We start from the raw sequence: 26,437 nt of genomic DNA, 5'->3' as shown, positions 1-26,437 counted from the left end.
GGCTAAAAAAGAGACTTTTCATGAATCTCGGGGTCGCAGTGACTTGGACCCTTGAGACCACAGGATCCAACAGGGACTGAGAATCTCCTAGGATCCCCCCCATGACAAGCTGGTGAGCAGCAGGCTGCAAATCCATGCCATTTAATCAAGTAAGTTCACAATACTGTTGTCTGCACAGTGCCCTGCAGCTGTGTCTTTATCCACAGCGGACCTTATCCCACTAATCCGCAACCAAGTCAGTGTTACTTTAGGGAGATCATGGGGGAGTGGGTAAGGGATGGACTTACAAGGGGAAACATCTGAAATCAACAAGGACAAAACAGAGAATCTTAAAAAATAAGGAAGCCCTTCAGCCTGTATTGGCTTGATGCTTTCTTCCACCACCTTGCAGGCACTGCACAGGGCTGGTGGAGAGCCTGCATGCTGAGCAGGCAGCATCCAGCTGCTGCACCTACAAGGAAATACACTCACAGAGGTGAGAAGCAAATCTTGTGTTCTGGCAACTAGACAGCCCTGCAAGAAATCAAGTCTCCCAGTATGCATGGGGACAAGTAGCAAACAGCTAGAGCCCAAATTCATATGAACATTAGCAGCCTGGCATGAATAGCTCTTGCCATTTATAAGGTGAAACAGAGCCTTCTACCACCCTGTGATGGAAAAGGGACAGCAGGGAGGCAGCATGTTGGGCAACGTGAAGGTGATGTAGCATTTGAAAGCAGACAGCTTCAGCATGCCTGACCTGAGGCACACAGCCTCCACATGGCACAGGACTTACACCTGGTCAGAGTGTGTGCAGCTCTGCCACCAGAGTCAACACCAAGAGGGGGACACTCTGGGAATCTCCTTTCCACAGAGGTAGTTCTTGCACCTAGAAAGCTTTACCTCAGGGGAGGGTACAGAAAGGTCATTCCACAAGAAGTCACAAAACAATTTCTCTCCTTTTTGAATTGTCACAAACCATTGAATATAGGAATAACTGGCAGATGGGAAAATCCTACCAAACTGAGCTGCAGTTCCTGCATGGGGATAATAAACCGTCCAAGAAACCCAATTAATACTACTGATCCCTACACTTCAAAAGAACTTGTTGAAAGAGAGTAGGCAACTGAATATTTAAACTGGATGCTCATCTCCACTTTCTCCAGAGGCACATTTTGCTGAGGAAAACTTGAATCCAGAAATAAAGACAGGGGTTTGGGTTTTCTGTTTCAGCACAAAGGACAGGAAATTCTAATTCCAGCTGTCCTTTTGTATGGGTAAACCCATTCACACAGTACTTTAGCCATGTCTTTGCTCATTCAATTTAATGTGTATGAGAGAAACATTAAAGCTAATGGACTCTAAAATTCTTTTCACATTGAAAACAGAAATAATTCTGCTCAGTGCTGTCACCACAGCACAATAAAATCTACTCCCATATTGCACCCTAAATTCTCTTCACACAACACTGTATTTGCACGTGTTTTTCTAGGAACCCAATAAGGGAATTGCTTCAATTTCCATTTTACACATCTGTCTTCACAAATATCAGATTTACATGAACAGCCATGAATTGATTGTCACCATATCCCTTGATGGATCTTAAAACTTAACTGAATTAAACCTGTCCAGAAGAGAGCAATTCATATGCATGCTGTCCCTTGTCCTCACTCAACAAATATTTTTTTCTAATTATTTCATTTTTTTTTAGTGATCCATTTTCATTTTTAACCAAAGCAGAGAGGAGGGTGGGAGAAAATGACATCTTTTACACAGGCCTTTAAAACCAGAAAGCTACTTGCTCCTGTGAACTTTCTTTATTGTACCAGGTGAACATTGTTTATCAGCTAAAACTATACTGTCTTTAAAAAAGAAAAAGAAAATAGATGTGACTAGACAGAAATAACTAACATTTGTCACTTGAGAAAAAAAAAAAAAAATTAGCCACAACCTTACCAGCAAAGAATTCTGACAAATAGCCACGCTTGTCCTGTCAGCTCCAAACACCTTGCAAAGCAGAGAGGAAACTCTTACAGAAATCAGTTGCAATGCTGAAATTGCCCAAGAGGAAACTCATGTCTCTTTTACAAGCCATGACTACACAAACCACAAGTCAGACATCAAAGCAAGTGCTAAAAGCCCTACCTGCCAGAAGTGTTAATGCTAGAACCCAGACGTGGAAATGGGATAGGAGATGCAAATAAAATATTAGAAATATTCCCAGATAGCTAATTTTTAATTTGTTTTTTTGTTTTTTCCCAAATAGAAATTGGTTTGAAAAATGTACTCTCATAGATTCCTCAGCAGAGTCTTGTGGGAGACAGAAGAAATGATGCAACAGTCTCCATGACGAATGGCACTCTCAAAGCCTCAGCACAGCCTCTCCTGCTAACACATTCCTCAGAGCACCTCTCCAGTCCCAGTCTCCTGAGGGACCCCAGCGTTCACTCCTGAACCCCAAGGTGTGGTAGAGCCTGAACCCAGCCACACCAAGGCCAGGGAGCCCTTGGGACAAAAGGGAAGATGGGACATGAAGTGCTGTTGGTTTGGCTTTTCTGGGTCATCTGCAAGGTGTGTCCCAGGAAACCCCATCCAAGCAGGGATGACAGCAATATCTGCAGACAAGAACATGGATCTAATAGTTTCAGATCAACCAGCTTTAGTTACCACATTTCCTTTTCAACTAACCAACAGAGTGGTAAGCTAAAAATAACAACCCTGTTAAAAATAGGAGACAGATGCTTCTGTAAGTTACATATTCACTAGGCTTGTGGGAAAAAGGAAATGAAAATTCAGGACCTTGTATTTTGGGTACTTTTCTGGCTTATGTATTCAACAGTTATACCCAAAGGTATGTGGATTTCAAGAATGAATAAACATCTAGCACAAATATCCAAGTAACTTTTCATTGCTTTATCTACACAGCTCTTATTTCACATATTACATTAGTCTATAAAGACAGAGCATGCACTCTGTTAAATTTCATCCTTCTTCAAAGAGATAAGCATTGCTAAAAATAAGGCAGGCCACCACATACTTTGAAATTATTTTTTTCTTTTTAACTCCCTGGAATATTACAGACCAGTTTCCTCAAAGCAGGATGGAGGGATACTGCTGCTTAGGGATTCCCCTGCATTTTCCCAGCTCTCTTTCCCTGTCACAGCAAAATTCCAGGGTCCAGAGTCAGGTAAAGGAGATACACAGAGATCTCCATGCTTTACTATTCATGACACTGAAATTACAGTGCCACCTGTAGGACATCCAAAAAAAAAATTAATTTGGGTCTTGCTGGTGCCACAAACGCCAGTTATAATTATAGGGCTTTCGAGTAGTCTTGGCAGAAGTGCAGGAACATAAAAAACAGATGACTCACATCAGTCTACAGGGAGTTACTTGAAAGCTTTGTTCACATAGAGCAACATGCATCAGCACATCCAGAAGAAGATATTTTGCTACAAAGATGAATCTTTTGTGGAAGGAGGACGTGCCAGTGCAATGCATTCATAGTCCATCCACTTCAGAGCTTGTGCCAGCGTAGGCAGGAGAGACCTGCCACATCCTCAACCACTTGCAGCTGAGAGAGACATCACCCTTGAATCTAAAGAAAGTTTCCATTGTGGCTGCACACTTTTTGTTTGTTTGTTTTTAACTTTTCCATTCTCAATTTAGTTTTTAACTGTGGACCATGTTAACCCAGAGCATCACATTTCATTGACTGGTGTTTGCATTGCATTCATATGTTACTTTGCACCAGCATTGAAAAGCACTCCTATATACTTCAAAATATACTCATGAACTTATTTCTATTGTTTTCCCTTTTCTTTTTTCCCTCTACCAAGAGAGTAATTTTCCACTTTTCTAACCCATAGCAAAGGCAATGACTGTAAAGTCTTCTCTCCAGCGCATCATTTCAAGACATAAGGTAAGACAAGAGTAAGCAGATGCATCTTTGTAGCTAAATTTCCATTAATAGCACTTGAAGTGGAAAGTACTCAACCAATTTACTTAATAGCTCTGCTGCTGCAAATGAACTTAAAAAGAGGAGGTGTACAACATGTTCAAGGGCAGTTTATGCTTAATGCTCAGCTGTGGTCAGAAGCAGAACAAAATAGTTTGACACATGAGGAAGGGAATGGTGAATAATAGAACAGATTTAGGAATGCTTTTGTTTGGATCAATGGCAGTTTTGTGTGGAATATTACATAACATAGCCATCATCAACACACACTAGAAAGAATCTGTAAGACTGAAGAGAAAAGAGTGAAAAGAATGGTCAAGAATTGCCAGGGGCAAAAAAGCTCTTGTAGGAAGATGGATTTTAATACAAACATGTATTTTAGTACAAACAATGCATTGCAGTGTGGATTGACTGATAAGGAATTCAACATAAATAGTTTAGATTATGATTTCTATAGGGAAAACACATCTCTTTCTCAGTCCTGTCGAACAAAAAGGGAAGGAACAAACAATGAAAGGTGATAAAATGAAGAGAAGGAAGAGGATTCAAGCAGAGTGTTTGGACCTTTGGTACAGAATTAAAAATATTACTCTGTGAAAAACGGCAAATAGTGATTTAATATGTGTAGAGAGCACTAAACTAAGTAGTTTTCAGAAATATCAGGTCAAAATATTCATGGCAAATTTCACAGCATAAAAACATTATTCTCTTTGTTTTACTTATGGCCACAGCAGTGGCAAAGAGTCAGAGACTGTCACTAACCTTTGAGGTTACAACACAGGAATAAAGCTTGCAGTAGGATAAGTGATGCAGAGTTAAAAGAAATTGTCTACATAGTTGTGCAAATACAGGCTGTAGAAATCACTAGGTTTCTACACAGGTAGTTGTGGAAGGCTGGAGCAGAAAAAGGATTTCTGAAGGGACTTCCTGCAAACATGGCTACAAGGACACAGGAAAACTCGCAGAGAGGAACAAAAAATATTTAGGAATTTCCAATTCCTGTTTCTCTGGCAAGCTGCCTGTGAGGAAATAAAGGATTGTTATAAGCAAAAAAATCAGAATTATATGTAGCCGGGCACATATGAACATGAGGACAGCTCACAGAGATGAGTGACACTTGGTGAAAGCAGGCAGGTTAAACTACTTTTCCATTGGACTCCTGGCAGATTTCATTGGAGTTGGGAATTGCACAGCATAAACATATTTGAGTGGTTAAAAATTCAAGACACAGCATCTGTATTTTCTCCTTGAGCTGAACAACTGTAATCACAGAAAAATGGGGGGGAGGGATATCCCCATATTTGCAGTTTATTTGCAATAGAATCCCATTAGACACTGCATTTTGTATCAAAATGCCCCATGAGTGTTTGTTTCTTACCAGACAGGAAAGCAAGGTATCATTTGAACTTTCCTTTGCCTACTCAGACAACCAAGTAACCAATGAATGTACCAGAAGGTGTGGGAAATCTGCTGCAGCTTATCACAAACCAACAAACCTACTGGTTGTATGACCCCTGTCACGGGCTGTAGAGACCACAAGTGGGAAGGGATGAGACTCTGTCAACCAACATGATTCATATTTGCCAAATGCACCTGTTACACACAAACCAGGTGTTACCAGCACTTAACATTTATGATTGCAAGCCACTGACTTGCACAACCATAAAGTTTTCCTTCTAAGCAGTAAAGATGTTCCAGTTTCCTCTGTGAGCTTTTTTTTCTATTTAACCTTGTTTCAGTTAATGAAGTGAATTTGAAACAGAGAGCATTAGCCAGTCTTTGAATGCTCCAGTGTTGAGAGAATGGTGGGGGGTCATACACATCACCTCCTCTCTACCCCAGATCAAGTCACCCTTGTGGGAGCATTACTGGCAAAATCAAAGGGGAGGAAATAAACTGTATATTTACCTTTACCACTAGGCTAAATCCCAGTGTGGGATTTTGAAAATAAAGTGCTGAAGGACAACATGAATCTGAAAGCCTTTGAGCAGGGAATCAGTACTCAGAGGCTCCAGGCCTGATTCTGGCACTGACTTACCACCTGACTTTGAACCCCCTTCTTCCACAGCTTTACCTTCCCACTTTTAAAGGAGGTACACAATAATTACCTGCATTGGAGGAATTTTATGAAAATTTAGCAATTCATTCCTCCAAAGTGTTTAGAGCTCCCCAGATAAACTGCTTCACATGTTGGAAGCATTTGAGCTGCCTTTGTAAGGACAGCATTATTAGAAAAGAGAAACATTTCTAAGTGTCCAGAAAACTGCTTAAACATCTTGAAAACAAACAGTTGCCAAAGTTAAGCATTAGACACTGGTTTTATTGTGGCACTATACTAAACAAGGACTTTAGCATCTGTACAGAATCCTAAATCCTACTCTTTGCTTCAAAATTGTCTCTTGCACACCTTTATGCCACTGCTTTCCTTTCACCTTTGATAAAAAGCCCTCAGCAGTTCTAGTCACGTTGGCACTGCTGCTGCTTATGGTGGCTGTGTATGTTTAAAATGCCTGCCAGAGAGCCTGGAACAGCTTCCTATTGCCTATGTTGACATGGACATTTTAACATTAATCCAGTGACAGGAACCAGGTGTTCCAGATGCACTGGGAATGTGGTGGGCTTGCAAGATGGCCAGCAGGCTGTAGGGATGGAAGCACAGCGCGGAGATTGAAGGACAGGATTATACACCTCTGCTTGGCTGGAACCACATCTAAATGCTGTATCCAGTTTGGGGGGCACACCCCACTCTAGCAGAGGTGGTGACAAACTGAAACAAGCTCAGCAGGGCACACCGAGATGGTTGGAGCTGGATGATTGGTTCTGTGCAAAGCTGAGGGACAATGACACTTCCCGCTTGGAGCAGGAACAGCTCCGGGGGCCCTCTAACAGCAGCCCTCCACCACCCATGAGGTGATCAGCAAGACTATGGAGATGGGCTCTTCCTGGTGGTCTGCAGCAAAGGCTGAGACATAAGAAGCAGAAGTTGAAAGAGGAGATGTACAGACAGAATAAAAAACCCTCCTTCCTTACGAAGACAGTGGGACCAGTCAGCCAGAGAAGTTGTGCAGGCTCTGTCCTTGGAAGTTTTCAAGCCCTGATGGGATCAAGCCCTGAGGGAGTTGGTTTGAGCTCCTAGCTGAGCCTGCAGGGAGCTGAAGGTTGGACTGGGGCCGCCTGCCTGGGTGGTGCAATGAGCCTGCCATTCTTTGTTAGCTCCAAACCTCCTTCTGACCAGCAAATCACCCAAAAACCTGCTGAGAAAATATTAAAATGTCTTCCCAGAAGAAGATAGACACATGTATTTTCAAAAAGCAGGATATGTATGAGCACAAACACAGGTTTAGGGCAACCTGTGACTTGTACACATGTGTAAAATTCTCTGTTAAAATCCAGCCATAAAATATCACTACTATGGATATGATAATGAACTAAGACTATTCAATTTCAAAAAATATGCTCTGTTAGAAGCTATCTTCTCTCACCATGAAAAACATCCTTCTCCTTCATTCATATATTTCAGCTGTTCTGCCAAGTCATCCAAATTTTTAAAGTGTATTTTTTCGCACACAAAAAAAAAAGGGATAAGGCCTTTATCAAACTATTTTGTATTTAAAAAATATTCAGGAAAAGAGGAGAGTTATTGGATGTAACACTTTACTTGAGAAGAAAAAACTTAAAAAGGAAAAGTTGTGAACAACATACATGTTTTTTGCATTCTTGCTCAACTGTGTCTATTCCAATTGCAAGGTCATTTAGCAAAAGCAAAGATTAAAAAATAAAAACCTATTTTATTTCTTGAAAATGAAAATATCTTGAAGTGCTTGAAAGTCTTTTAAAAATACCCCACATTATTTTCACATATCTTAAATCTATTTATTTCAAATAGTTCCAGGGTTGTGCTCTAAGATTGCTAAAGCTAGCCCATCTACTTTCTTTTAAAGAGCCCAAAAAAAGGATGTCCTGTTCCAGTTGCAAGATAAATAGATAAAATGCCAATGTAGCCACTGACTTAGGTTAGTAATGCCAACAATCTAGCAGCAATTCATCAATAAACTTTTACTATGTTATATATAAGTCATCAGGAGTGCATTGAATTCAATGATACCAGAGGGTCATAGTAGTTACTCCAAAATTGAAATACTGCCATGGTATAGCCATCTGAAATGCAGAGTCTTCAAAAATTCATAACATGCAGAAAGACAATTTTTGAGACATTGGAAAGAAAAGACTGTCATACTATGTTTTGGTTGCTCAGAGTTTTTTGCTGTTTGCATGTCTGTTTATCAAATAGTGCCTTTTCAAATTATGCCACCATTAGGTATACGCACATCATCTAAATTCATTTGGGTTAACTGAATTTGCCCAAACAAATTCTCTCCCTCATTTTCCCTACAGTCATTCCCACTGGGCTGAGCTGACTGCTGAGCTCACACCTCTGAGGGACAAAGGAGGTCACACAGCCACACCAACACATTCTGCAGGAAGAGCATCAACCTCATCTGCATGTTTGACATTTCTTATCAGTATTTTCTGCTGAGGTTGCAAAGCATTTGCAATTGCTGCTTCCTCTTCCTCTCTCTTCCTCCCCCACAGCATTCAAGCCAGGCCCAGCAACAAACTTTGCAGGTGAAGACACTGAAGGTTGCTCTCCAGTCATTCTTTCTGCCCAGCTATCATTTTTGCCCTACTCCACTCCCGCAGGTTATTTGCATTTTTCATGCTCAGTAGTCATAATAATAAGGCAAGAGAAGGGAATAAAAGCATTTTGCAACACATCTTAGTAAACGTTTGAGTCACTGTGTCTAGTGGTTAAAATCTCCATCTATTTTGAATAGTCTCACATAAGCACAAGGCTTAAAGAAATACATTTGGGACTCATTGTTCTTTTTTTACCAAGACTTCTTTTTTTCCCCCTTAAGTTCACATGTTCCTTAACAGGGAATTTCACCTTGGTAAAATCTCAGGCTTGGAAAGCTCCAAATAGCATAAGGAAAAGAGCTCAGTGTTAAGCCCATAGTACACATGAAGAATGTGACAATGTTAGGACTAGATTGCACCCTGACTAAACAAAACCATAAAAGCCTGAGAACTTGTGACACGTCTACCAACACTTCTGCATTGCTAATGACAGCAATTCTGTGCAGAGGTGCTGAAGCCTCCCATGCAGGCACAGCTGAGGATATCCCACCTGGGTACCTCTTACTCTTTGTAGTAAGAGTGATTGCTTAACCAGGTCTCAGCAAGGCAATCCTTGATTAAGAAGACAATATTAAGAAGACAAGATTAAGAAGACAGTATTATCTATGGTATCTATGGTTTTGTCAATTTTCAAACTCATCGCCACAAGCAACCATTTATTTTTGTTTTATACCAGAACTGACCAGTGCTAGGCACCCCTGAAAGCACCTTGGCTAAATAGGGAGCCCTTGGAGGAACTCAGTGAAAAGAAGAGAGTTATTGACCTTTGGAAGAAGGGGTAGGCAACTCAGGAAGAATACAAGAATGTTGTTAGGTCATGCAGAGAGAAAGGAGGAAGCTCAGCTAGAATTCAGTCTGGCCACTGCTGTGAAGGATAATAAAAAGGGGTTTTAGAAAAACATGAACAACGCAAGGAGGGTCAAGGAAAATATCCCTCCTTTATTTTACGCAGGGGGAACATCGTCACCAGGGATAATGAAAAGCCTGAGGTACTTAATGCCTCTTTGCCTCAGTCTTTAACAGAAAGTTCTCCTCTGGGCAACCAGGCCCCTGAGCTGGTAGACAGACACAGAGAGCAGAGAAAAAATCTGCAATTAGGAAGAAGTAGATAATTATCAGTTGAGCCACTTAGACACAAGTCTGCAGGGCTGGAGAGGATTCACCCAAGGATACTGGCTGGTGGAAGGACTTGCCCAACCACTCTCCAACATTCATCCTCAGTCCTGGTTAACCAGGGAAGTCCCAGATGAGTAGATATCAGCCAATGTGATGCTCATCTACAAGAAGGGTTTGAAGGAGGATCCAGAGAACTACAGGTTTGCCAGCCTGACCTTGGTGCAAAGGCAGGTCATGGGGCAGATAAATCTGCGTGAGAAAACACAGCAAGTACAAGAAAAGCAGGGGTTCAGGCCTAGCCAGAAGGGGTTTAGGAAAGGCATGTCCTGCTTGAACAACCTGATCTCCTTTCATGACCAAGTGTCCCAACTGCTGGAGGAGGGAAAGCCTCTGGATATAGCCCACCTGGACTAAAGCCTTTGATACAGCCTCCCACAGAATTCTCCTGGAGGAACTGCCAGCCCATGGCTTGGACAAGTGCACTCTTCATTGGGTTAAAAACTGGCTGGATGGCTGGGCCCAGACAGGGGTGGTGAACTGGAGTTCATCCAGTTGTTACTCTGGGATCAGTGCTGAGGCCAGTCCTGTTTAATATCTGTATTGATAATCTGGATGAGGGGATCAAGTGCACCCTCAGTCAGTTCAGGGGTGACACTCAGGCAGGAGTGTTGATCTGCTGGAGAGTAGGAAGGCTCTCCAGAGGGATCTGGACAGGCTGGGTCAATGGGCTGAGGCCAGTGGTACGAGGTTCAACAAGGCCAAGTTCTAAGTCCTGCCCTTGGGTCATGACAACCCCAGGCAGCGCTATAGGCATGGGAAAGAGTGGTTGGAAAGTGGCTCAGGAGAAAAAGACCTGGAGGTGCTGGTCAACACTAGCCAAAGATGACCCAGCTGTGCCCAGGTGGCCAAGAAGGCCGATGGCATCCTGGTCTGTGTCTGTCAGGGACAGTGTGGCCATCAGAAGCAGGGCAGGGATTGTCCTGTGGCCATCAGGAGCAGGGCAGGGATTGTCCCCTGTACTCACCACTGGTGAGATCACACCTAGAGTGCCGTGCCCAGTTCAAGTGCCCTCATTTCAAGAAGGACATTGTGCGGCTGGAGCATGTCCAGAGGAGGGCATTGAAGCTGGTAAAGGGTCTGGAGCACAAATCTTGTGAAGAGCAGCTGAGAGAGCTGGAGATATATAGCCTGGAGAAAGGGAGTGGGTAGCCAGGTGAGGATTGGTCTCTTCTCCCAGGGAACCAACAGAACAAGAGGAAAACCCTCAAGCTGCACTGGGGATGTTCAAGTTGGACATTAGAAAGAATTCCTTCCCTGAATGGGTGGTTAAGCACTGAAATGGGCTGCCCAGAGAGGTGGTGAAGTCGCTACCCCTGGAGATATTCAAGAAATGGCTGGACATGGCACTTAGTGCTGTGGTCAAATTGACCAGCTGTTGTTTGGTCAAAGGTTAGATTCAACAATCTTGGAGGTCTTTTCCAACCTTAATGATTTTATTTGGTGAAAGCACCAAGGTTCAAGGTTGCTCTTGCCAATGAAGCAGATAAAGAGCCTTTCCACTGTCCTCCACCCCTGTGGCCAACATGACTCAGTGACATTGCCACACAAGTCCTTTGACACTCCAAGAAGGGCTCGGAACTCCCCAACCTCACTGCTACTCCAACTCATTTGTTCCACCACTATAAACAACTTCTGAAACCCAAAAAACTTGTTATGTGAGGCTTAACAGCATTGTAACTACGTCTTCACATGTATTAAAAGTTCCAACAGCTCCCGTTATAGAGGAATTCCATGTCTGCTCAAAAAAAGAAAAAAAAGATGGAGAGGAACAAAGGTGAATGGTTACATACAGAGTGAAAAATAACGAGTGAAAAGGCAAGAGAGATCTGATTAAACAAGCCAGTGGTACAAATTCCCACTTTGCTACATGTTTCTTCCAAGAGCCTGCCAGTTCTGGGCTGCAAAGTTCAAAGGACCTTTGAAACTTAGAAGAGCACCAAATCTCTTGAGGAGCTCTCCACAGATTCCCGGGCAGTCTCTGTTTACCAGGACACCCATCCACCTGGTCTTACAATTTCAGCTCTCTAAGAAGCTGTACATATTTTCTCCAGTGTCACCACTTGAAAGAAGTTCCCTTGCTGTACTTCAGCCTACTACAACATCTGTAACCACATCTGTAACTTCCCTGGTGCTTCTCAGAGACAGAAACTACGGAATACCCTTTGGGTGTTCTTGCATGTCGTAGTCCTTGGCACAGCACCCCTCCACCTGCCCTGTGCCACCTCCCTGCTACCACTGAGCTTTGTCCCAAACACCCACATCAACATTGCTCCCGAGGCTGACACAGAAACAGTACGTGCAAGCCACTTCCCAAAGCTGGAAACTGCCGCAGGACTCTGCAAGTGAGGTCACAGGTGGTGCACAAGGATGAGAGGCCCTGTGGAAGCCTTCACAGCACTAGCAGCATCTCCAGAATTAAAGTAAGCTCCCTTTGGCATTGCAAGACAATGCAATGTTGTTAGAGAATAAAGTCCATGGGCCTATTTCATCCTCAGCTCTTTCTAGACAGCTTGACCCAAGACTGCTGCACAAAAAGAAGTATGGATAATCTGGGTGGCCCAAGGGGATGCAGAGAGAAAGTATTTGTATCTTCAAGAACAAGCTGAAGAAATTTGATCTCATGGATTATTACTTTTTTCTTATTTACTTAATTATATGCCACAGACTTCGAGAGGAAATAAAAGTAGCATTTTTATTTAGTGCTCAAACTGTGTCAGAATAAAGGTAAAGTGGAAATTAACAGAGCACAGGAAAAGAGCCAGAACAGAGACAATGGCACAATTCCTCCATGAGGAATTCTGCCATTCCACAGTCTGGGTACATCCTGAAGGAAGATTTGCAGAGCTTCATTTTATGAAGAGCCTCATTTCTCAAGAGCTTGTCCTTCCTTTCCAAAAAGCAAACTTTTCTCTTTGCTTTTTGAACCCATTTATACATTCAGCAAAATTAAATCCACACTAACTCCCACAATTTAATTTTGCAGTGTTTGAAAAAGTACTTGTTTTTTCTTTAAATTTACTGCCAGTTTTGTCAGGGGTTTTTTGTTTGAGTTTTTTTTTTTTTTGGAGGTACTGGTTGTGGCTTTTTGTTTGTATTGTTTTTAACAAATGGTGCACACTAGTTTTCCTGCGGAAAATGGGTATTCACTGCCACTTTGTAACCACCTCTGGTGTGAAGAGCGTCCCACAGAGAGTCGGCCCGGTAATGGCAGTCACACCAATGTGGCTACATGTCCTTCCACTTCATTTTGCCACTTTGGCATATTTATTCTTCTCTATACATTGTCTCACCCCACTAATGCTGTATGCTCATTGGCTAAGTAGTTATATTCACACATACATGTTAATTACTGATTGGTTGTCACGCTATAAACATTTTTAGCTAAGGAGTGCCAAATTAGCATTCCCACAACAGGTTTGGCATCTGGCCTCGTCTTGGCACAATGCTCATTTTTCTTTTTTGTATCTATTCGAGGACAGTACATGATCTATCTTGTTTTGAGGACAGTACATGGTCTTCAAAGTAACTCTGTAATCATTAGGCCAGGGTTGTCCAATTCCTGTAGGAGAGTAGCATGTCCTTGTTCTGCTAAGAATCCTTCCACAGTGGTGGGCATAACTGACAGACCTCCTACATTACTTCTCAATCCTTTTTTTCAAGCTGAGGAGTCCTAATGCACTGAAACCCTAGTTCCCCTTTTCCATACTTTGTTCCCAGCCTTTGCTTCCCATTGTTTAATCAGCTGTTAGCTCACAAAAGGGCTGTAACTGCCTTGGCCATCAGGAGCTACAGCCCTGCCAAAAGGTGTCTGGAAATCCAAGTCTGCTGCAGGTACACACACGTAGGCAAGCAGTGCAGCAGGCTACCAACAATGAATCTATGGAGCAAAGGGTGCAGTGCCAAGGATCTGCCATGCACACAAACAAATGAATACCAGTAGTGCAGTCTCGTGGACTGATTAGCAGTGCGCTCCTGGAGCACATCTGGTTAATTTTGTTCTAAGGAAGCTCTTTTTTGTATAATGTAAGATCTGTCTGCCATGTGAACTACAGCAGGGTAAGTGAGGATAATCTGGAGATTGGCTTCAGAAGTGCACTCCTTTTCTGAATTAACATACCTGTGTCAAAACATCCCACATCAACTGGATACACCTTCAATTCAGGTTGGCTCATAAGGCCAAAAATGCTGGATTTATGAAGAACATCATCTTTACCCCAAAATAACCCCAAAATCAATATGCCTCCCTTGATACATATGAATCCACCTGTTGTAATTTGCCTCTTCTTATTCCTCTAGTACTCATTCAGCTAATAAATTACACGCCACAGTCTTTTTTACCCTTTCCTTTTCCCAGAGAATTCTCTGGAATTCTCCATGAACACTGATGGGTATTCATAATCTACAAGCTTCTTTTACTAATTTGTTTTAAAATTCATTCTGGTAGTAGTTCACTTTGGGACAGCTCTTTAGATTTCCACCACCAAAGAAAAAAAAAGCTTTTCTCTAGAAACATCTAGTACGAGCACACATAATACTATTTCTTAGTCTTGTCATCTTTTCCGAGTTCTTTTACAATTCAAACAGTATCAAAATCTTTCTCTGGTTTCTGTTTCTAATGATCTGAAAGGATTTTGCTGTGCCTTCTTCCTCAGTCCATTTTTTATTACTTTAGTGATCAAACCAAAAAGGCAAAATATTTACCAGAACTTATGGTCTTTTCCATTTTTATTCTATTGGAAACAACTCCCAATTTTTGAAAAAAAATCCCATCTTCTTATTTCTAACAGGCTGCTATGATTTTTTGTTTGCACATACTATCTTTGACATATTACTGGAATTTTTTAAAATATTCCTTGACGTGGGTACATATTTACTCTTAGTTTCTACTAATAGCACAATTAAAGAGCCTTGATGCTGTTTCAAATAGCTTGTCCTTTTAGCTGTTTCTCTTATTTTTCTCTGAACACACACTGTCACATCACTTAGGTCCACTTTTTAAAGTTACTTGATCTCTTAACTACCAGATTGATGCTGAATTTGAAGTCAGTGAGGTTCCTACATTTGTTTAAAGATGAGATATATAATGCTTTCTTTGTCATTCCCCTTAACCTATGCCATATGGAATATAAATTTTATCCAGGATGTTTTCTTGGGTTTTTTGATAAGCACTTCCTGCTAAACAATCTTGATAACAGAAAAGTTTTTGTTCATCATCAAAAAAAAAGATCCCTACTTATTAAGTACTGATGTTAGTTTTCTCAGAAATCCTGAGGTGGAAGATTAACAGTAATAATCAAAGCAACAATAAGAGTTTCACCCCAAAGCCAAGGCAGGGGCCAAGGAGGATGCAGGACATTGCTGCCCCACACTCTGGGGCTGGTGACACCTGGCAGAAGAGGACAGGGGTCAGGCTCTGCTGGGAAGCAGCACCATGCCCCAGCCATATGCAGAACATCTGCTCATCTCTCCTGCAAGGAAAACCTACTTGTTTAATAAATACTGGGTTGCATGCATACATTAAGCATAGATTTGTACAGCAGTGAATTTACAAAAGTCTTCCTTTCCCACCCCTTAGGCCGTCTGCCAGAAACACTCAGCTACAGGTTTCCCTACTAACCCCACATTAAAAATCTGAACCAGTATGACCCAGCCTTCTGAGGCCATGGAGCATTTAACCATTAACTACTTGTTGGACCACAGCAGATTTCTATCAGCAGTACTTTTCCTGGTCCAGCCACTGCACCAAGGTTGGATGAAGCGCTGGTTTAAAGAGCAGAATGCGACAGCTGGTGCAGCGCCCTGCTCCAGCAGAGCTAGGCAGGGATCTAGGCTTGCTTGCAGGACTCAGGATTCAGTGGGATACTCCATGGGACTTTTTATCCTCTGACAGGAGATAAGGAGAGTCTAAAAAGATATCTAGTTCCTGTGCAGAAGTCGTAATGTGGAACTACATTCATTTGTGCAAAATATTAGTGACTACAGATATACAAGGTATTAAATAAATCACTAGTTAGGACCAATTTTTAATCCCAAAAATGGTAGTCAAATTAAATATTTAAGTGTTGTTTTCCAATCCTGCCTAATCACATATTTCTCTTTTATTGAACATTACACATAGCTAAAAAAGCTTTTAGGAACTAGGTATGAAGATATTTTAGAAGAAATGCCACATATAAATCTGAGTGCACCAAAATCTGTAAGAGATAACAGGTTCATTTCAATGACTATACCCATCAGAGGCTCCCCCACACGCAGCTGTCTGCTCAGCCTTCTGCTGCAGAAGGTGACAGCAGAATGGGCACCTTGTCCCCAAAACCACAGTGCTCTGTACATACACAATGGAGCAGGCAGTGGAAAACACAAAACACAAACCCTAAGCATCTCTTTGAACAAATTTTCCATACCACAGCTCAAACCATTTCCTTCCCCCTCCTCCAGTAAGGAAAACTGTGCATTCTAATCCACAGGAGAGAAATATCCTACTGTGTTTTTTTATCAGGGCTAATTTGCAGACTTAAATTTTTTCAAGTTCTTCACTAAATACAGTTCAGCTGAATCCTCTGCAGGCACAGAAACCCATCAGGCACAGGTCATTTCAAAGAGTGAGTTATGGCTGGCGACCACTGCCACGCACCACTGAATTATCCACAGCCACAGAATAGTTAGGAGATTGACAGCAGGGAAGATAGTCCAGCTGCAGAAAAGCACTGCTTTACAGTTCAAGGCCTTTCCATTCCCATTCCCTCATTTGCTTTGCAGGGCTGAGCAAGCTTGGTTTACCTCTCTCTCAGTTCCTCAAATCATCCAAGGAAAGCAATGGCTGTTCTCTCCTGCAGATGGAAGTGTTGCGAAGGGCAGATGTAAATCCACAAAACACCAGGGAACTTCTCTCCCCAGATGTGGGGATTGCAGTCCCCAGTCAGCACCCAGAACAAGTACTTGTTATTAAATGCTGGCTGAGATTTATCCACCTCATTAACAGCAGCAATGAGCCTTTCAGTACAGGAAATAAAATTATGTAAAGGCTCAAAATTCCTGACCAAACCCTCATGATTGAAGTTAAGGAAGCTGATATCAATGCCATAGTTACAATGACACAGAAGTCAGCTTTCAGAACAAGAACAGGAGGTTCTTTCCCACAGAAACAACTCGGGTCCAGGGGCTACCAGTGCTCCAGGCTTCACATCACAGCGTTAGTGCTGATGCATTCTTGACAGCCATTTTCCTTAGGTTTAAGTGCAACATCTGCTTGTGATGTCTGACAGCAGAGCCTAAGGAAAAACTAAACTTTTTAAACCTACCCATCCTTTTCCTACAGAAGCCCCCAGCTTCCAGGCACTTACAGAGGAGCCTCCCCATATTTTTTTTTGCAGAGAAGCCAGTTGATGGAGTGGAACCTGTGTGCTCAATTCTAGTTTCATAACATTCAATCTCAAGGAAACTCTTCCTTTTACCCCACCATTTAAAGCATTCAGACATTGCTAGACAGGGTGGAAATTTCCTCAACTTACGTAATGCTTTCCCTTCTCTTCCTCTTCCCTTACATCCTCCAAGCGGGTGAAGCAGAGGACCTGGGCAGAGCTCCAAGAAGAGTGCAGTAGGAAGAGCAGTGATTCTTGCTGCCTTCTCCCCAGTTGTGCTACAGACCTCCCAGATATGAGCAGGAGATGAAGTGAGCACCAGACTTTCTCTACCATGTGGGGGTGCTCCACATCAGAGTCAATTACACTGGTGCTCAGTGAGTCTCTTCAGAGAGACAGAAAGAAAAGACAACTCCAAACAAACACAAAAGCTGACTTTGCTTTCTTTCTTCAGATCTACTGACACCCCCTTTTCTCACTCTTCAGTTCCAAGAATTGAGTTTTACCTGCCGAGCTTACTTCAGTTCCAGGAACATCTGGGGCTGAGAAGTGACTGAGCATTCAGAGCAGTGACTGATCATTCAGCTACTTTTCCCAAGCTACTTTTCCATCAGCCCAGCTGCAGCAGAATCAAAGTTGCAAGTGTGACAACCGAGTGGGGAGAGAAGCTCTGGGAGTTTGTTCTGGCACAGGCTGGGAGGACTGGAAGAGCACTGACGTAAGGAGACCTATATAAGGCTTTGTGACAACTAGCAGTTGTCTCAGTGGTTTGACAAGTATCAGTTGTATTTACTCTAGCTGAGGTGTTGCTGTCTGCAATAGAAATTCAGCTTTGCTATGGCTGCTTCTCAATTCAGCATTCATGAAACAGCCAACACCCTTGGTCAGGATCAAGAGCTCATCATGGTAGATACTAGGTAGATAAAGAAAATGACATCATGCCATCCCAAAAACTTGGCAGAGATAAAGAGGGAGTAAGATGATGACAAAGTACCTGGAAAGTGAAAAAACAAATCCAACCATGCCCCCTCTTGGCCTCTATCAAAGTAATGATTATGTGTAAAGCCCTGACTGTATGCATATACGTAAATAAAAATCAAGACTCATACTCAGCACCAGGAAGTTGTTTAGTTAAAGTCTGCAAGCTTCTGCCTGTAATAATCTCCAAGCTTTCTGACTGGAGCCAAGAAAAGGGTTTAGCATTTTTCCCCTTCTCTAACCTAATACTATTTGTAAATGTGTTTTTCCTCTCTCCTATCTTTCCAGTCGGTTTTATTCATGTAGACATGTCAATGTGGTAAATTTCAGACCTATAATTTGTGGCTTCCTGACTTAGGGATGGTTCTGAAGTAGTTTTTATGTGGCTGTTCCTCCAGCTGAATGTTTACACACATATACACTGGGCATAGCTTCTACTTATGTGCCTGAGCAAGGGTTCTGCATGCTTCACATAACTTTTCAGAATCTACATGTGTTTCTGATCATGACAACACATCGAAAATATGTGCCTACAAAACACATTTTAAATGTATTTATACAACACAGTATGTGCTTACCCTTGAGGTGTTTTCTATATATAGAAAAGCTGAAGATTAGGCTTTCTGTTCTCATTCTTTCCCTTTAAGTTCTTCTCTTGCTACTCATTGTATCCAGGTTTCCATTCCCACTCAGCTATGCACTATTTTTCACTGGCATGAAATCAATCAAACCTGAATTCTGATAACACGCATGCCCATGATAAAGCATGAGACTGTCCCCTAAGGAGATATCTGGACATTCACATTCAGTCAATTCAACAACAGTGATGGTGTGGGAATGAGCATCAGCTCAATGTCTGATGAGAGACCACACCTCATAAGCCTTCAAGGTATGAAAAAGTATAGTTACAAATATCAGTGCTCATTGTCACCATATTGAACATATCTGTGCTTTAAATATCTTTTTGTAAAAAAAAAGAGTAAATCTAATAAATTCTGTCTTGCTTTTAATGGTTTTGAAAGTGATTTAGTTCCAAAGTCCTTTTAATTTGGTTGTTTTAGCTTGCAGATGAGGCCTAACAAGCCATTCTGTTTCCTTCCAGATATCAAACTTGAAGGCGTTAATAAGAATTTTCACACCTGAATCCTGCAATAAGCTACATGCAGTATAAAAAGTCAATCACCCTATTGGCCCCAAACAGGAAAAACAAAGAGCCATGGCTGGTTCTTGATTGGCCCACACTTCTGAAAACATTCACTCTTCTAGGACTTTACAGTATGAGAGTTAAACATTGCTTTCTCCACCATGACCTTTCTTTTCCTGAGGCTGAGAGGCAGGGAAGGCAGGCAGGTTGCAGCAGCTCTGAGACCTGCTCTCACAACTTGTCAGCCCCCAGTTAACAGCTACAGGCACCTCTGGGGGTGGCCTTCCCCCAGTGAAGAAGTACAAAACAGGAATGACCACAGCCTGAAGATGGTAACACTTTAAACTAAGTGAGTTTAACAAAACCACTGTGTGTGTTCCACAGCCTTTGGACTAATCTCATAAACTCGAGCAGTCCTAAAAGTCAGCAGTGCTACATAAATGTATTCACAGGCTGACAACTGCCTGCAGGACCAAGACCTAAGTTAAGTAGATTCTACAAACCTCGTTATTGTCTGTATTCACAGAATATGATCTATCTGACATATGTATGTTCCCTTTTTGTCATCATTATCCTGAAGGGATTTTTATTTATGTGCATGACTAGACAGGCTGTGTTTTTCTGAATACCAGCATTCATCCACAGAGAACAATAAAACGTCTTTCTCCCACTGCAGAAAGTTTGTCTGGGAGCAGAGACCCACATGGCTCAGCCAAGCAGTCAAAAGCCACCAAAAAAATCCACATAGGAAACCGTGTAAGCAAACAATTTCCAAAGGACTTGCGCAGCAGGCTGTGATACATAATCTGCTGGCTGCACTGTTACAGACAAGTACATTTTTACAATTCAGAATATTTTCACAATCTCTTTGAGATAAGAAGAAAGAGAGGGCTGAGAGGACTAGAAAATCCAACCAGGGTTAGTCACCACTGACGAACCCTCAGCAGCCCAACCAGCTGAGTAGTTCCTGCAGTGCTCTCCTACAGCAGAGTCACACAGATAAAAGCCTAATGGCACCACCAGTCAGACAGCAAGTGCCAGCTACTCACACAATAATATCTGAAAAAAAGGTTAAATAATACAGCAGCAAAACATAGTCCAGAAATTCCAGATGAGGGCTAGCCTTCTGCATGGATCCATGGTACAGCCTTACCCTGGAAAGGAAGAGGCATCATTCTTCCTCCACCCCTGTTAGCAGGACCTGCAGCTACTGCCACACTTTCCTGCAGTGGGAAGAGTCCAGTGGGGAAGACAGACAGTGGGAAGATAAACATCTCACTCTGGATCTCTCTTAGAGCCAGTTGGTCCCCAAACACTCTCTGGACTACATTAAGTCTCTCCCATTAACTTTCTCTTCCTAAAGAGAATGTTGGACCTGCTGATAGGATCATTGGGAAGAGTGAAGTACTGACAAGGAGCTGTTTTGGATGGCGAGGAAGCTGAAGGGCATATGATGGCATGTTTGAGAGAGAAAGGCTCAAGCATGTCCTGAATGCACAAGTGTTCCCAACAAGTGTCCCTGTGCTGGTTCTGTGTACCAGAAGTTCTAGAGCAAGTCAGGTATGCAAGAGGCAAAGACCAATGGTAAAAATAAATAATTAATGAACAATTTCAAGCCAAAAGCCATTGGGAATTACAAAACCCAAAAGCCATTGGATTTTGTTCCTCAAAACCTTTACTGTGCATGAGCTTTGTTTAAAGCCTGGAATGGAACTTCAGACCACTGTTTTACCCAAATTTTATCTAAATCAATAATTTTGGGGGGAAAAAAGCACAACAGCAATTTTAAGTCAAATTAACTTTTAAACAAATTGAGGACCACTTTATCTAGTTTCTTCCATTCTGCTAAACCCAGTCTCTTACATTACAAATCAAATTCAGAATAATCTACTTTTTCTGTTCATTCTGATTATGGTTTTACAGGAGAATAAATAGTTATTTATCAGAAAAGAAATAGGAATAAAAAAAAAATTTAGAAGGTTAAATGGCGCCTAATAGTCTACAATCCAACAAGTTAAGCAAACAAGGAGAAGGGCAAACCCTACCTTGTAAATAAGGCAATTACAAACCTAGTTTCTACACTCTGGAATGAAGCCAAGACCTAAGTGTGAAGGACTCAGAGGAAAATCTGTTGTAAATTCCTTCAAGTGAAAGTCCCTATTTAAAAGGCAGAGAACACATTTTAGAAAGGTCATGAAGTCACAGCAGTTGTTTGGGTTTTTTCCAAAGCACAACTCTAAATGAAATTTGACTTCTTTTTATAAAGGCAGAGATACACACAGCTGCACTTGAAGCCTAACCCTGGCACTAGAAGGAGAATAGCAACAATTAAAAATAGGTTTTGCACTGAACCTTTGTAAGTACTTCAAATACCTACAGAGTAGGGATTGCAACCTCAATGATTGTGAAAATTTATTCTTCTATATTCTCAGTTTAAAGAAAAGAAAATAAAAAGACAAATATACCTCATATAGGCATAAAGTGAGAAGTTACACAAAAGCTGTTTCAGTAAACGTTCACCTGAGACTGGTTTTATCATCTTTTCAGGTAAGGGGGGCTGTGTGAACAGGGAAATATGGCAACAGCAGACCCATTTTCCTTGATTACAGTTTGTAAGTCTAAGCTGTTTGGAAGGTTTTGAGCAAAGGTAAAAGACTGAATCTGAAAGAGCTGACAAGTCATGCCATTCCATCTCAAATATTATGGTTGAGTAGTTTAAACAGAATTCAGTGCATGAGTGTATACATTCACCCACAGGCATATACACATGTAAATACTTTTATACTTATATTAAGCTCAGGCAAATTCCACTGAAACTAGGAAACCAGACTGGAAAATCCACTTACATTACACCTTTGCATTTTAGTCATAAATTAAAAAGACTGTGGGTGTTGTGACTAACTGACAGAGAGTAAATTGAGCTACTACGTGGTGTTTACCATGGGGTAAACTGTTGCCTCTCCTGATTTTTAATTGGAGGTTAACTTTGGCACACTCCACTATAAACAAGTCCTGGCACTAAAAACAAAGGGGCAAGGAATCATTTCATGGATGTATTCCTGTAGTTCATCAAATATTCATCACTTACATTGCCCAGATATATTGTCAAAGGTGATAAACACACACATATCAATAACAATAGTCTGATGTTCTGCTCCATTCCTCATCACAGAAGTACCCAACCCTGATTCCAAGGAAAGCAACAGCACAGTGTGCAACCATATCCAAGAACATGAAAGGTCTGGCTCGAACTCTCAGAAGCCTTCCTGAGCAAGTATAGCAAAACAGTACCTTGATCCTGGCCTCCACTTCTATTCACCTTACATATGACTGCACACACATACAAAAGTGACTCTGAAGTAGATATGGAATGACCCAGCAGCACTTCACCACCCCTCCTACGCAACACCAGAAGGCCTCGTGGCAAACACCCCACTCACTTGCTGTCTCTCCCTGTCAGGATGCTGACAGATCACACAAACACAAAAAAAAGTTACTGCAAGAAAGGGTCCTGGCAGAAAAGTGATGGCAAATCCCAGAACAAAGCTATTATAGCACCACAGAGTACATAAGTAGTCTCAGACTGACCAGCTGGCAAGACTGCCACATTTCAGGCAGTACCTACTTGAGCATGCCCAGCTTACTTGGAGTTGTACTGTGGCTCAAGCAGACATGAAGAGACAAAAATATCTCATTAATAATTTTATGAATACTTTGAAAAACAGAGGCTATTTGTTATTGTTTTTTAGCTTATCAGGCTGTTACTCTCTTGCATTGTTACTTTGCCAAGCATATTATTCCCCCCCAAAAATTAAAACACAACTCCCTTAATCACAGATTGCTCCCACTAATAAATTACCTATTTAATATGTTTACATGGGCTCTTTTCCACAGCACAAGTCATGTTGAAATTGCCCTAATTAAAATATCTCCATTTATTTGCATGACTAATCAGTGCTTATCTGTAACATGGCACTTTATATCTTCAAAGCACTTCAACTGCATATAAATGGATTATCTGAAAACTTGCCCAAAAACGTATCTTGATATCTGATACAGAGACTCAGCTATTGCTTCCTAAAATAACTACTGGCTTTACGTGCACTCTGAATCATAGTGAGGGCAATACTGGCAGGTCTGCAGAAGCACATGTGTTGCTTATGGAAAGAGTAAATATTCCACGGAAGAGATAAAGGCAGCAGACCAGACAGTGTTCCTTGATGACATGGAAAAGCAGATGGCTCAGTCCTTTGAGTGGTAGTAAAGAAAAAGTCTATCCCACTTCCCACTATGCTTTTTGCTTAAAAGAGCTGTCACACTCATGTGCAAATGAAGTCCCACATCCCTAAAATTGCTTGCAAGAGACTTGCCACCATTCTTTCACTTCCTCCTCTTTGGAGCTTTCTGCAGACTTGAATATCAAAATATTCAGGACATCTGCTACTGCTTTCTGGAGACTCTGGCCACTGATGATTCGCACTGCATGAGAAATTACTTTCTTGGTACCATGATGCACGTGTGTCTCCCCATAAAGTCCATATCCCTGGGCCACCCACTGGTTGAAGGAAAATGAAGGTGGGTACTTTCTTGCTTCACAGCTTGTTCTAACAAGGAAGTTATATACAGAAACAAGTTACTTCCATAAGCACAGAGCTGGCCTACCTGTCTGCAAGCTTTTTTTTTTTCCTTTTTAAAAACTAAAAATTACATTTGAAATGGCAGGGATGTGGGGATGTTCTCTCAGCTCTATCAGGAAGCAGTATAAAAGAGCAGGTTTTGTAGGTCTTGATTGTCTTGATTTTGTAGGTCTCTGTTGTCTTGATTTTAAAAGGCCAAACTATATTTTAGAGCTGTCAATATGCTTTCCCTTGTCAGAAGTGTAGCACCATTACTTCCTTCTATTAAGAGGAAAACCCCCATAGTTCTTCAAAACAAAAAGTGGTGGTTTTGTAACATTCTGCAAGAGCCTCAACTGAAGGAAGAACACTGGTAATTTTTGATGATGCTTTTATTCTAGATAAGTACAAAAGTGCAAAATGACCGAATCTGAATGTTACTGCACTCTGTCCCTCTTTCCTGTGTGGTGGCCCTGAACTGCATCTTCTCATGCATTCATCTGATTGCTTCAGAGTCCTTTAAACCTCAAAATTTCACCAGGGTTATGGTGAAGTGTGCATGGTGGCTTTTATCCAGAAGGGCCTGAAAGCACTTGATGAACTCTAGCAGGATGCAATCACACACAGCCTACTCACATCTCTGCAAATTCACAAGGTTGTGGAGACATCAAGAGATCATTAAGTCTGTCCCTCCCAGCAGGATCAATTATACTCAGGCTATTTCTCACAGAGGCCACCAAACCCGTTCTTTAAGACTTCAAATAATGGAGGTTCCACAGCTCCCCTCAGCATCTTAAACCAGTGCTTAACTCTCCTTGACATCAGGAGAGTTTTTCAATCAAATTCAAGCTCTCTTCTGTAATTTAACCTTATTGTCTCTTGTCCTATAAATTTCTTACATGAATCTTTAATGTTTGTTCCTATGACACCAATGCAGTCATCTTTTCTTAAGACTATGCAACATAGTTTGATTTGATATTTTCTCAAAGGCCAATGTTTTCTAAGCAAAAGGGGCTGTTTCAGTCCCCTTGCTGAAACTACCTGCTGTGGTAAGTACTTCAGGTTATTGCAGGCACTGCCAGCCCTAGAATGGCAGTCACCAAAAGGAAGGGAAGTGCCCCCCTTGCACAGTTAATGAGAGGCTCTCTTGAAGAATCTGCTGAGAATCAGAGCCCCAGCCCTTTTTTCCTGCTCTGTGTTGGTCAGAAATACAAGTGATTTGCCATCAATTCCCAGGCAGTTCATTACTCACACTGACAGAGTCACACAGTTTGGTTCAGACTCAAAAAGAGATTTGAATGCCTGCTGGTTGTGTCCCTCTTCAGCTTTTGGAAAAAAGAAAACCCTAAGAAAAGTCAGACAAACAAGATCTGAGCAAAGCCTTTCTGCACTGCTTTTTCTATTCTGCTGCTCTTTAGACCCTTTCAACTGTACTAACAAATACAATACAGAACAATTAAATCCCCAACCCATTACACTCAGGAAGTTAAAACTAGAAGACAAGACCTGATAAAAAAAAAATCTTACCATCTAACTAGGTAAGACAGATTGTAATAAAGAGGTAGAGCATTAAAAGAAGAAAAAATCTTCTTCACCAATATCAATATAAAGAAAATACCCACAAAAAAAAAATTAGATGCATCCTAAATTAGAAAACTAAGGATGTAGCTGCAGGGAGTACATGTGGGGTTTTCTGCAAAGCTACTGTTCCCCCCAACCCTGTCACATGTCTGTCCCACTCCTGACCTGGGAGTTTTTTTAGCACTAAACAGCCCTTCATTACCACTGAGCTTCACTAGGCAAGCATGTAAATTGGGTATTAAGTTCACAACATGAGCAGCATAGGAGAAATTGAGTTACCATTTTTTGGCTGGTGTCTGAGGCAACAAATCTCACAGTTCACCTCCTTATTTCAAGAGGGGAGCAGGAGACACAGAAGCTACGAAGTCTGAAGGACCCCTAGCCCTAGCACATATCCCATGTCTTCCCCATGAAGAACTGCTTGAAATATAATTTAAAATAAACAAATCACGCCTAAAATGTTCATAAACCATTATGACTTTAAAATAAAACCACTTTATAACCTAATTGCAATATATATGCCTCTTCAATCCTCTTAATGTAGTTTTAACTTACCACAAATTTAGAGAGATCTCAGGAAAACCATAAAGTTTGCACACATGAAGCAATAGCTTCTCACCCCACCCTGGAGACTCCTTTCTGTCTTCCTTTTTTCCTCCCCCACCCAACCCCTGAATACAGGAAGAGATCACCAGCTGCCTGATGAAGAAAACAACTACCAAATAGTGTGCATCATTCAGATGGCTGGGATGATTCAGCTTTTCCATGTGAACTTTCAGTGGCACAAATGGTGCTTTGTGCATTTCTGAATCAAGAGTGTATTTAATAGTCCAAGAACATAACACAATTTCTGCTTGAAGAAAAACTTTTCATCCTAAATACAGCAGCATATCTGTTACCTTACAATGGCTCCAGTTCTCAAACCAATCAATAATTACATCTACCT

The 26,437-nt window shown here is 41.6% G+C and overlaps 1 protein-coding gene across 3 annotated transcripts in view; it reads right to left on the bottom strand.

Annotated features, from left to right (window-relative positions):
- IPCEF1 (interaction protein for cytohesin exchange factors 1) overlaps positions 1-26,116 on the bottom strand; it is an 82,230-nt gene extending 56,114 nt beyond the window's left edge. The window contains exon 1 of one of the 3 annotated variants that reach the window (XM_050972131.1): positions 26,047-26,116. Coding sequence is in view for 1 of the 3 variants with exons in the window: in XM_050972130.1 (XP_050828087.1) it covers positions 17,323-17,508 (186 nt within the window). In the remaining 2 variants the exon portion in view is untranslated. Of the gene's footprint in view, positions 1-17,322; positions 17,654-26,046 lie in introns of those variants that run through there. The other 2 variants (XM_050972130.1, XM_018919951.3) reach the window with 2 other exon arrangements.
- Positions 26,117-26,437: the final 321 nt, after the last annotated feature.

The sequence above is a fragment of the Serinus canaria genome, chromosome 3, assembly GCF_022539315.1.
Source record: "Serinus canaria isolate serCan28SL12 chromosome 3, serCan2020, whole genome shotgun sequence".
In the NCBI taxonomy this organism is placed as follows: domain Eukaryota; kingdom Metazoa; phylum Chordata; class Aves; order Passeriformes; family Fringillidae; genus Serinus; species Serinus canaria.
This window is presented reverse-complemented; position numbering and strand designations above follow the sequence as displayed.